Source organism: Etheostoma cragini, chromosome 24 (assembly GCF_013103735.1).
Source record: "Etheostoma cragini isolate CJK2018 chromosome 24, CSU_Ecrag_1.0, whole genome shotgun sequence".
Taxonomy (NCBI): domain Eukaryota; kingdom Metazoa; phylum Chordata; class Actinopteri; order Perciformes; family Percidae; genus Etheostoma; species Etheostoma cragini.
Genome location: NC_048430.1, coordinates 11016825 through 11029470, shown reverse-complemented (window position 1 = coordinate 11029470; position 12646 = coordinate 11016825). Strand labels below are relative to the sequence as shown.

General features: G+C 39.3%; 1 protein-coding gene across 6 annotated transcripts in view; it reads left to right on the top strand.

The window, feature by feature from the left end:
- The window catches only part of LOC117939487 (gastrula zinc finger protein XlCGF57.1-like), a 235686-nt gene that overhangs the window by 216398 nt on the left and 6642 nt on the right, over nt 1–12646 (top strand). Inside the window, exon 2 of one of the 6 annotated variants that reach the window (XM_034864893.1) lies at nt 5364–6722. The exons of 3 other annotated variants lie outside the window; for them this stretch is intronic. In XM_034864893.1, the coding sequence (XP_034720784.1) occupies nt 5364–6514 (1151 nt within the window). In that variant the 3' untranslated portion in view covers nt 6515–6722. Of the gene's footprint in view, nt 1–5363; nt 6723–11879; nt 12162–12646 lie in introns of those variants that run through there. 2 more of the 6 variants (XM_034864894.1, XM_034864889.1) reach the window with 2 other exon arrangements.

Below are 12646 nucleotides of genomic sequence, written 5' to 3'. Positions count from 1 at the left end.
CTATTGTACTAATATATTTTTAATATCTAGTTTGACGGTCTTTCAGAATTGAAATCAAAATAAATATACAGTATGTAAATAAAAAGGCCTTAAGAATGTATTAGAGTGCAGCCATAAGTCAGGGAAAGTGTATTGCCGTTTTTGATTGGCCCGTTGAGGTCGTCCTTTGTCCCAACAGTAACAGAATAAACCAATATGATTCAACAAATGAATCACTGGCATACGCATAGAGAAAATCTTACTTTGTATTTGCAAGGCTTATTGAAATGAGGCTTAGTATTTAATATATTGCCAGGCTTGGCAAACAGTCATCAGCTTTTGGTTGCTGGAATTGATATTACGGTTGTCATGTTTTAAACTGCCTATATTTGGAGTAATTAGTGTCTTATGTAACTACACCACACATTTTATTAAGATATACCTTTATTGTGTCCCATAGGAGAAATTTCTCTTGGGCATTCGAGAGAAACAAATGGCGACACATCGTGCACAAACACACATTCAACCTACATGGACCGTAATCATACATTATTTCCAATGCTTCAATGAACATCAAATACACACACACAATACCCCCACTACCTTTCCTCACTTTCACAAAAGAACAGAAGAAATCCAACAACACATCGTCCCCCCCTTGTATTGCACTGTACTAGTTGTATATTATATTAACTTACCATGTCAGGACCGCAAACCGTGGATCCTGTGAAAAGCCACGAGTAGTACTTGCTTTGGTTATCTTCATCACAGCTCCAACAAGAATAATCCATCCACCCAAGTTCCTCCATTTTCTCCCATTCAAAATTTGGTTTCCTTGATCTTTGTGCAGACATGCTGCACAGATCTAGTTGCCCCTCAGCGTTGAATGCTTTAAGTAAGGGGTGGGAATCTCTGGGCACCTCATGATTCCGATGCAAAGGCCAACGTTTCGATTCTAAACCGATTATCGATGCGTTTCGGTGCAACAATTCTTTTACATTTGTACATTTTCCATGTTTTCCATGTTTCCGAGTTTGTTAGATTTTGACTCATACAGTATTTGTCACACACAAGTTTCAATGAAAAGTTTTGTCTACTGAGGTTTTTTAGTTGACTGTGCCTTGACTGATTTTGAATTTTTCAGCTCCAACATTTGCTGCATGCCGTCACACCGCTCCATCAAAAAATACATTTAGAATGCTTCGCCTGGCCATAAATGAACGGCATGTAACTTTTATTTTGAGTTTGAATACACAGGTGCTGTGTGTATATATAACCAGTTACCTCGTCAAAACAAATACACACTCATTATTTCCCACTCTGGGAGGCTACATACTTAGTTTTGTGGAGCTGGCTTAATTAGGTTTGTATCACCTCATTTGGCAATGGCTTAAATTTAACAGACGTTCATTATTATAAACTAGTTGCACACTATAGCTTTAAGCACTATTCAGTCAAAATGTGATTGTGAACTAAAATAAGTAGTTTTTTGTAATTATTACCAAAGTATTTATCAGTAATACAGTTAAAATGGGGGGAAATGTGAAGTACTTGAGTAGCAGGCCGATTTAAGGAGTGTGTCCCAACATTTTCTGCCTGTGGCCCTGAAATACCCAGGATGTTTGTGTTTAAAAAAGATCTTAGTCTGTTTTTAAGATACATTTTTGGGGCTTTTATTGCCTTTATTTGATAGGACAGATTAAGGCAGGAAAGTGGCCGCATGGCTGAACAAATCCCCCACCAGTGGAAATTTTGAATTAATCCTATTTTGCACAGCTATATGTAAATGGAAATATAAGTGGAATATTCTCTCTCATTAGCAATGTTAACAGTGATACCCCACACAAGTGTTACGACCCCTCCCTTTTTAACCTGCTGTTGGCTTCCCTGGCTTTCCTGCAGGAGCTGGCAGTTTGGGGGGGTTAATTGGCAAATGGGATGACAACTGCATAGGCCTTAAACTAGGCCTCAGCCAAGGCTATATATACATGCCATGTCTCATTGTGTTCTCTTTCTTCTAGGATCCACATCTCCTGGTTTGGGTTTGTTTTGACACTTTTGTTGCAGTTACCATTCATCCGTACCTTCTTCACTCAGTCACACACTCCACGCACCACTGCTTCTATTTACTCACCACACCTCATGCTTTTGCATATAGTTATTTTCATTTATCAAATAACCTTTCATTGGCACTTTAGCCTGTTTGGACTCCCCTCTGTGTCACCTTCCAAACTACCCGAAAGTGCTGGAGAGAATAGTCTTGAACCAATTACAAACATTCCTCAATAACCATGGCATCCAGGAGAAGTTCCAATCTGGCTTTAAACCACAGCATAGTACAAAACAGCACTTTTAAGGGTTTTTAATGATCTCCTTTTAACAGTGGATTCAGGCAACTCTGCTGTGCTGGTGCTTTTAGACCTGACTGCCGCCTTTGATACTGTGGATCACACAATCCTTTTATCTTGCCTTGAACACTGTGTAGGTATCAAAGGTATTGTCTTGAAATGGTTCCAGTCATACTTGACTGATAGGAGCTTCTCTGTTCATTTAGCTGAACACTCTTCGTCATCTGCTCCTCTTACCTGCGGGGTCCCTCAAGTCTCTATTCTGGGCCCTATCGTCTTTTCACTGTACATGCTGCCACTGGGTTCCATTTTTCAGAAACATAACATCTCTTATCATTGTTTTGCTGATGATGTCCAAATCTACTTGCCAATGAAATCTATAACCAAAGACTATGTGCAACCATTGTTTGACTGCTTAAAGGAGGTAAAAACCTGGATGGAGTTAAACAGCCTCACTCTAAATGAAAACAAAACTGAAATCATCACGTTTGGACGTTCGGATGCTCTGGGTGACCCTTTTGGCCTTTTGGGCCCTTCAGCCTCCCAAAATCGATCCACTATTAAAAATCTTGGTGTTATTTTTGATACCTCCTTTACTTTTAGTAAACAAATCAGTGCAGTTGTCAAAACCAGTTTCTTCCAGTTAAGACTTATAGCCAAAATAAAGGCCTATCTTCCTTCAAAAGACCTTGAAAAAGACATTCATGCTTTTATCACTGCTCAGCTGGATTATTGTAATTCTTTGTATATGGGTCTGCACCAGAACCCTGCTCGCCTTTTAACTAAAACAAAAAAACATGAATACATAACGCCAGTCCTGGCCTCCCTCCACTGGCTACCTGTCCGTTACAGGATACATTTTAAGATTTTATTGCTTGTTTTTAAGGCATTAAATGGTTTAGCGCCATCTTACCTGGCTGATCTTTACTGCCACCATTCTCCAATCAGAACGCTGAGGTCGTCAAATCAGCTTCTATTGGACGTCCCTAGATCAAGGCTAAAAAATAAGGGCGATAGAGCCTTTGCAGTGGGTGCCCCCACCTTATGGAACAACATCCCCAGGCATATTAAAGCTGCACAGACTCTACAAACGTTTAAATCACTGCTTAAGACGCACCTGTTTGCTGCAGCTTTTAACACTCGTTAACCTGGATTATGAAGTTTTAATGTGTTGTTGTTTGTTTCCCTGTGATGTATTTTGGTTGGAGGTTTTTTTTACTCTTGTTAGTTATGTATTTGACATTGACCCTGTTCAGCACTTTGGTCAACTGCTGTTGTTTTTAAATGTGCTATAGAAATAAAATTGACATTGACATTGACATGTGTTGAGCCAGTTTGTGGAGTAGTCGGCAGCATTTGATTGATTTAGGGGGAAAGTAGACTTGTAATTCTTTGGGCTGTGATATGGTTATTTTGAAGAAAATTATAGTTTGTTAGTGTCAGTCAGTTTGGCTAAGTGGAAGGTTTTACAAGTTACTCTTTGGCACTAAGTGGTTATGTATAGATTGGAATTGACTGATTGGGGCTTCATGTTGGGACAGCTTGTTTTGAGCAGGGTTATCTTTTCCCTGTTAGGCTTGGAAGCAAGTGCCACTATGGTTCTTGTGGTGTTACTATAGGTGGCGGCAAAGGTGGGTATGGCTCATGCTTTTCTAAATAGTTATGTTTATCAATAAACCTTTCTATTGATACGTCAACCTGTTGGACTCCCCAATTTGTCACATGCTTTGAGCCAGTTTGTGACTCAAGAAATTAGTCATTAGTTATGAAAGGGGCGTAAATAACACAGGGGGTGGAGAAAACCATGACCAATGAGAAAGGAACTCTTCTGAGTTGAAGACTACCTCTGATAAGAGCAAGAGAATCTGGTCATTAGTTATGAATGTGGCCATGCTCGGCCCCTTATATTATGAAACATTCCGCCCCATAGTCATCAAAGTAAATATTGGATTAATTTTTTACAGGCTGCATATCTCCTAAACATTCTGACACTTAAATGGCAGTTTTTTTAGACGGCCATATCAGGAGGAAATTTAACGTAATGGAAGACCTGTTTCTGTTTCAGGACCAAACTCTCTAGAGATTGCAACGTCAATAAGATAACATCATCATTTGTGAGTGCCCTAAAAAACTAATCTGTCTTTTAGCTGTGTAAATAGCACGTTAGCAAAAGCTAAATAAATTATACAAATGTAACGTTTCATCCATCCACACAAAGTTCACTACAATTTCAAATGAAGCCATGCCCATTTAGGAGACAGGAGGTGTGTACCATTTCACACCATTGGCGCCGCTTGAAATGCGCTCTTTTTAGTAAAGAGGATCTAAGGTCAAACGGTTCATGCGAAAAGGGGATGGGCCAAAATGCAGGGGGCTCAATATAACCAGACTGGAAAATGTTCACTTAAGATACAACAACTTCCTCGTTCATCGATCAATGCTCCAAATGGCCAAACCTCAAGTTACAACTGCTTCCTGTTTTGATGGTGAAACACAAAATAGCATCCCTGCTACAGCCAGGCACTGTTACAAAACTCAAGTTTTTAACAATGTTTTCATCTTTTTAGGTTTTGCCCCAAATTAAAAGTCGAGTACATGAAATATCTAGGAGGAGTTGGTTACAGTATGATGTTTAGAAATGATAAAAAAAATTTACTCATTTTTAACTTCCAATTTAAAATGGGGGACTTCCTGTTGAGTTTAGGAAATGGCTTCAAAAGGCTTATTTTATACATCTTGAAAAATATGCTTTCCAATTTTCATTAGTCAACGTTATAACATACTGTAACATACTGCGAGACTACGTTTATCAGGGGGAGCTAGCGATCCATTTCTACACACCTAGGCATTAGTTTTTGGAGTGGAAGTGTACTAGCTTTAGGCAACAAACTGAGGAGCGAGAAGAGTTGTGCTCCGATTTTGGGGACCTGGGGTAAAGCAGATGAAGTCAGTATGTACCTGTGTCCTTATCGGACTGAATGTAGCTAATTAGCAAAGTATTGTTAAGGTTTACATTAATGGATGTTTGTGTTTCAGCTTTACCTTCGGATGTCCACACAGTGATTGTTGGTGAAGAACATCAACAGGATTGGAGCTCCAGTCTGGACCAGGAGGACACAAACCCCCCACACATTAAAGAGGAGCAGGACGAACTCCGGATCAGTCAGGACAGAGAGCAGATTCAAGGACTGCAGGAGGCTGATATCACCAAGTTCCCAATCACTCCTGTCCCTGTGAAGAGTGAAGATGATGAAGAGAGACCTCAGTTCTCACAGTTTAATCAAAGACAAACTGAACAGATAGAAACAGAAGCTGATGGAGAGGACTGTGGAGGACCAGAACCTGCCATGAACACAGATCCAGAAACACATTTCCAACCAGATACTGATGATGAGACTGGAGACTCTTCTGAACCTGAGACGGATGACAGTGCTGATTGGAAGAAGACCAGAGAACCTCGGTCAGGTTTAAACTCTGTGAATAGTGATGAAGCCCCTGTCAGTGATTTGATATGTAGCACTGGTGAGAGAATGTATGAGAAAAGATTTTGCACAAGTGGACATCTGAAGCAACACATGAGATCTCATACAGAAAAGAGACCATTTAGCTGCTCAGTCTGTAAAAAAGCTTTTAAACAGAAGGGACATTTACAGACACACATGAGAATCCACACAGGAGAGAGACCATTTAGCTGCTCAATCTGCAAAAGAGCTTTTACAGAGAGTGGAAGTCTACGTAAACACATGAGAGTCCACACAGGAGAGAAACCGTTTAGCTGCTCTATCTGCAACAAAACGTTTACAGAGAGTGGAAGTTTACATAAACACATAAGAATCCACACAGGAGAGAAAACATTTAGCTGCTCTGTCTGTAAGATAGCTTTTACACAGAGTGGAAATTTACAGACACACATGAGAATCCACACAGGAGAAAAATCATTTAGCTGCTCCGTTTGTAAGAAATCTTTTAGAGTCAGTGGTAGTTTACGCATACACATGAGAATCCACACAGGAGAGAAACCATTTAGCTGTTCCATCTGTAAGAAATCTTTTAGAGTTAGTGGAAGTTTACAGATACACATGAGAATCCACACAGTAGAGAAACCATTTAGCGGTGTTAACTGGAGCTCTAGTCTGGAAGGCGAGCATAGACCCTCAGTCAGGTTTAAACACTCTAAAAATGATTGAAGTCTCTAAAGGTTATGAGATTATTCACCCTTTGAACGAGATGTAACACTACTTGTGCAAATTATGAACACCATAACAGACGGCGGAAGAGCTAGGCTGTAGACGGAAGCCAAACATGTATGTGTTTGCTCAGATAATAAAGTGGTTATATGTTGTTCTGCGGTGGGCTTCTCTAGGGTTTGTGTTATTGCTGGTTTCAGTCAATGTGTTAACAAGTAACAAACGTCTAAGGTTCCTTTTGATATTGAACGTATCACAAACTGGCCCATGTTATATTACTCTTAACGCAGAGTTAGCTAACTTTTAGCCAAGTAATGCTAGCGCGTTAGCCTGCCTAAACTGCTTCTATTGTGTTTACTTAGGTTAGTTAAGTTTAACTATCTTAAAGTGATAACAGACCACACCGATTCTGTTGTCTTTGTATTTGAATGGTGCACAACTTCCCTTCAGTTTCACTTTATGTGGCTCTTTTGGGAGTTTGTATTTGCTGCTGGCTGCAGACTTTGCATGGAGCTCAACAGGTGATTGCTAGCTAACGTTAGCTTCCAAGATAACTTGTGTTAGTTATACCCAAAGTCAGCTTAGAGGTTGCCTTTTAATATAAAGAGAAATTGTAATGTTAAGTTATTCATATTTACTGTAGGATTGTGATGCTGTGTGAGTCAAAGCTGTGTTTAACGGTCTTGTTTTTAGTCTGGTGGGTTATACAGTAGGTGGCTTGGCTCATAGGGCAGCTAACTGGCTCTGTGTTATGAAACACCATAGCCTTTGATGTGTTTAAAAGCTTTGAGATCAGCAGCAGTCTACGGGGATACCTTATTTACCACATAGTGGTACGGATCGTGTGGACTGAAGTCGGGCAGACAAGGCGATTTTAATGAGGTCTGTGGAAACGGAGGGAGGAAAAGGTACAGGTCGGAATACCAGATGCGCTACCTTAACCGATAACGGCACAACAACTTGTTAAATAGAAGAAGCCATGAAGAAGAAAATATCATTACAGTTTAATTAGTGTTATTTTAAACTGATTGTCTACTACACTGTTCAGCTTGTGATTCTGCCGTCCGTCATGGCGTCATTACGTGGCCGTGGTTAAGTGTTTGCAGCAAAGGGTGAAAATGTGCTTCCTTTTAAAAGCCAAAAGTCCAATAATTAGAATGTTGGGTTGTAAAATGTGATGATTGATGGGTTTAACTAAAAAATGTATTTGATTATAAAGTTAGTTGGTATCCATGGAACTCCAAAGATTACCGTACCCAACGACTTGTTGGGAAATGAAACGGCCATTCCATGCAACCCCAGCCCTCTGTTATCACAAGGACCAGCCACCCAATTCAGTCTCCCACAAGTGTGACCGCTATTATTCTTGGCTCTATTTTTAAAGAGCAAAAACTTTATTGCATCTCTTAACAGGCCCAGAACATCTCTCAGCTAAAGCATGGCCTACTGAAAGTAGCCCAAAACAGAATCTCTTCCTCTGCAGATAATGCTTAGAGTAAACCAGTTGGCATCACCAACATGGGCAACGTCTACCAGCTAACCTGAAAAAGGATTGAGATGCACCGCAACAGAGACTGCATCGTTTGACCTCAGAACCACTATTCTCCCAGCCTCGCTTTCCCACCATGATGGAACTGCCAGCTAACAGATGGTTCCTTTCTTTGGTAATGTAACCAACTGGGCTAGCAGTAGCATAACAACAGCGGCTAAGCAAAGCTGTTAACTAGTTTACATCTGTTAATGTACACGTATTGATTTCATTTACTGCCATCCAGACCTATAGTGTTTGCTTTAGTCAAGTTATTGGGTAGCCAAACAGCTAAATTGATGTTAAGTTAGGCTTCACAGAGACACTCTTCCTAACCTGGTACCTTAATTTACACAGATCAACTTTAAACATCCAGACATACACACTTTAATAGTTCGCAAACCTCTCGCCTTACAGCTTTTGATTTGACTGTCATAGAACACGCCGTGAGGACACTCTAGTCTTCTTTTAAATGTTCTCTGTCCGGGCCAGTCCATGTGGCCACCTTTCAGTCACATTGTCAGCTCCCCATGCGGTTACAGCTCGGCTATCTTGTATTAATCTGTACAACTAAAACCACCCTCTCACACAATTTTTGTCCTAAAGCTAAGATCGTTGTTTACTTCTGGTTTATTAATTTTGGGAATAAATGCTATGGAAAATGTCTATGTAACTTTGAACAAAAGGGAATTTTGCTTACCTCTCCTGTTACGAGAACTCATATTTTAACGTTTGCTAGCTATTTAGGGTAATTGCGGGGTCTTATATGGCTTAAATTAAATATTCTAAAAATAAGGCCTTAAATGTCTAACATTTTGTTTACAACGGTCTTCTTGTCCTTTCCGATTAATTAAACACTGTAATATCAGGAATGCTTTGTGTGTGTGTGATTTTACAATTTACTATGTGTGACTTATATGTTATACAACAGTACAGGTTCGGTTTAAGTATGTTTTTTACGCTTCTGACCATGGAGTGCGGCGCAACATGGTGTGTTATTATAAATCCATAGGTGAGCAAGTTCTGCCCTAAACGTCCAAGCTCGGCGCGACCAATCAGTTGTGAGGAAAGAAAACCAAACGTCTCGCACCGGCCACATATGAGGATAAGTTGGTGGACCACACGGGTTTGGTTTAAAGAAATGCCAATAAAACAGAACACGTTGTTCTGCCCTCCCAGAATGCTGTGTGGAGTATTCAGACCCTCCTCTGCTCCACAGAGTGTCGGTGGCCTGGCAAAGCGAGACCTGAGCATAACAGAGTGTGTCGTGGTATAGTGTGGGGCTAGAAGTCAAATATTTTTTTTAAGTTTCACCCTTTGTAAGTGAAATAAGTTACAATGATCCCAGTCTCCAGGGCTTGATGGTGGAAGATGTTGAGCTGTTGCACAGGGTTACGTGTGTGTAGGACAAACCACATTTCATGGTAATTTAATAAAGATAAGAGATGACCAGAAAGCTACCAGAAGCATTTCCAGGTAATCTCTGCACCTCTGTTATTCTAATATTACCATGTAATAAAATAGGCTGTTTTGCATTTTGCACCACTGATTCAGGGTTGTCACAAAGAAAATACAAGATCTTTTTCCAGATAAGAAGTCACAAGATTGAACATAATTTGTAAAGAATTACCTTGAAAAAAGGGAATTATTAACATAAAGGGTGGATGGATTTTAGCACTATAATATGGTTATCACCAATTATAAATTCCAAGAAGTTTGATCTAATTTGGAAGGTACTACGCTGATAGTAGCCTATAATACTGTGAAAACAACATATTACCCCTTTATTATCATATTACAATAATATAACGATTACCACTACCCAGATATACATATGGTTTTCATCAAACTCATTCCTAGTTATTATCTTGGTAATAGCATGTTATTACACCTTATTACCCCAGTATTACATCTTATTACTGAGATGTGTTACCCAGTTATTACTTTGGTAATTACCTATATATTACCTATTTTATTATCCCACTATTACCCCACTATTACAATCTTATTACTGTGGTGGAATGTAAAGTGCCAAGTAACAACACCCTTATACAATCTAACACCAGTAAACATACTTATACAGTCTGTTAGTATTATTGCATGACTGTCATTTCATGTTTTTACAGTCTGTCTATTAAGCAAACCCGGAAGATCTTCTGAAATATAGGAAGCAAAAAAAAAAAACTTATACTTTGATTAAATTTACTCAATGAGGTTATTTTTTAGGAAATGTGCCTCGGACGACAATGTCTGCTGATCCAGATTCATGGGAATCTTCTGCATCACTGCGCATCGCCCCTACGCCCCCTTCACACAGTTGCTTGTAACCAAGGAGGACACGGAGGATTAAAATAACATGATGGTAATTATCTTTACTGGGCGTTAAAGTCCCCGGATCTTCTGATCATAGTGATCCTAAGAAAGCCAGAGAGAGATGTGTGGAGCTGATAGTCGTAATTAGCTTTGCAGCAACTCATTGGGCAACGACTTGAATGTAACAGACGTACGTACATAACCCTAAAGCGTTAAAGGTGCAGTGTGTAGTAACGTGTTTTTAGTTACTAAAGATGGCATTATCAACCACTGCCTCATCTCTTTCCACAGGGTCATTTAAAACTCATTTAACTATTTTCTGACATTTAAAATGTTACTATTTTTTATTATTATTTCAAAAATATCTGATACTGATTTCCCTCAGTCTAAGGTGATGTCTTCAAATGTCTTATTATTCCTATAGATATTCAGTGCACTTTCATTTATGACAAAGGACAGCATTGACTGTGCACACTGATACTCATGTGTACCTACACACACACACACACATATTGATGCTAAAAAAAGAAGGTTCTGGTTGTTATGTTAAGTATGCCTTGAAGGTTATTCCACAGGTTTTGAAGCGTCTTAGGGTTTCACCTTTCACGTCTTAGGGCTCTATTCCCATAATTAATATTGTTTTGTGTCTATTTAATTCTTAATTTTCCTGTAATGTTGGGGGTTATTGTTTTAGTTTGTTGCTTTATTATTTGACACAGTCCTGTTCAACAGTGGCAGTTGGCTGTGAGATAACGGTATTTTTGCTGTTATGTTGCCTCAGTTTAAAAAATGTTGGTTAATAAAGACACAACTGGTGGACTTGTTCCTATTCTCCAGTTGTCAACTGGGACACTTTATGACTTTGAGGTGTACATTTGATCACTTGCAGTCTGTCTCTCCTTGTCCATCCCACACACACAGGTTTTTTCACTAACTCACTGTCCTACACACAATTAAGAGCACTTCAATTGTAAAAATTGTGAGCCTGACATATTATTTTTATTATTATTAGCACTCCATGTTCAAAGATTTACTAGTATGTCTGTTCATTTCTTATACGCTGCTTCCATCTAGTGGTTGATTATTATAATGATTGATGCATTAATGTTTTTATCACTAATGTTGCAGCTGGAAAGGTGGTGCTCATTCCAACAACTTCATATGCTGCTAGGTAGTTTTAATCTCTAAATACACATAATTAGTTATTAGCTGATTATATTTTGTTTCAATGATCAGAATCTGTAAAGTTACTAAAGCTGTCAGATAGATGTAATGCAGTAAAAAGTACAATATTTCCATCTGGAATGTAGTGGAATACAAGGAGAAAGTAACTGAAAATGATAATACTAAAGAACAAGTACCACAAAATTATAAAATACTTAAGCAAATGTACTTAGTTACATTCCACCACGGATCTTATCTAAAGTGACACTGGTTAGAGTCGACTTCTAAAACGTCGAATTCTGAAAGCCAGAGGAATGTATCGGAAGTTGTGTTTGTGTTTCCGGGTGTTGGTTGCGCTGACGGAATATTAGCGTGTGTGTCTTTGTTAGCATGCCAGCGTAATATAAGGATAAGGATAATATTAATAATTAGGACAGAACGTTTTAATCAGTCATCTTTGACTCGGTCAAGGTTAAAGGATCTGCGTCTGAAACATATTGGCTCCGCGTCTTGAGGGCATTTTATTGGAGATTTTGAGACAATAATAATATCCGGATATGAAAAGAACATCGATTGCCAAAAACAGACGGGCGCTACTGGATGTGGTTTTAAACTCCGACATGAAGCTGCTGAGAGAAGCAGGTTGGTTGTCTATCTCATGCTGGAAATGTCTTTCCTACTATGTTGTCCGTGTTAACCACGCACACAGTCTGTTAGCTGCTAGCTAGTTCAGCTGCTACCAAGGTGTGTTTATGAGGCTTTTTGTAGACTCTTCACATTATTTGTGAAGTGGTGCAATGTAACTAAGTAGGCTACATTTACTCAACTAACTCGAGATACTGTTTTATTACATCTTCTGCTACTTTCTACTGCGTTACATTACATTGTTTTTAGCAAGTAATGGTTTTAACATTGTAATGACAACTTAACAAAAATGAAGTCACGCGGACAGCTACGGATTCTCTTCCGGTTTTCAACAGCTGTCGTCACTATGACAACAACAGACGCTATTGGCTGACGGTCGCCAGTTAACACGGGGCGTTTCTCATTACCAAGTAAGCAAAGAACGGACTTGTGTTCTTGGGGAGACCGTACTTGCTGGCTGTACCTGGAAGACTGTACTCGCG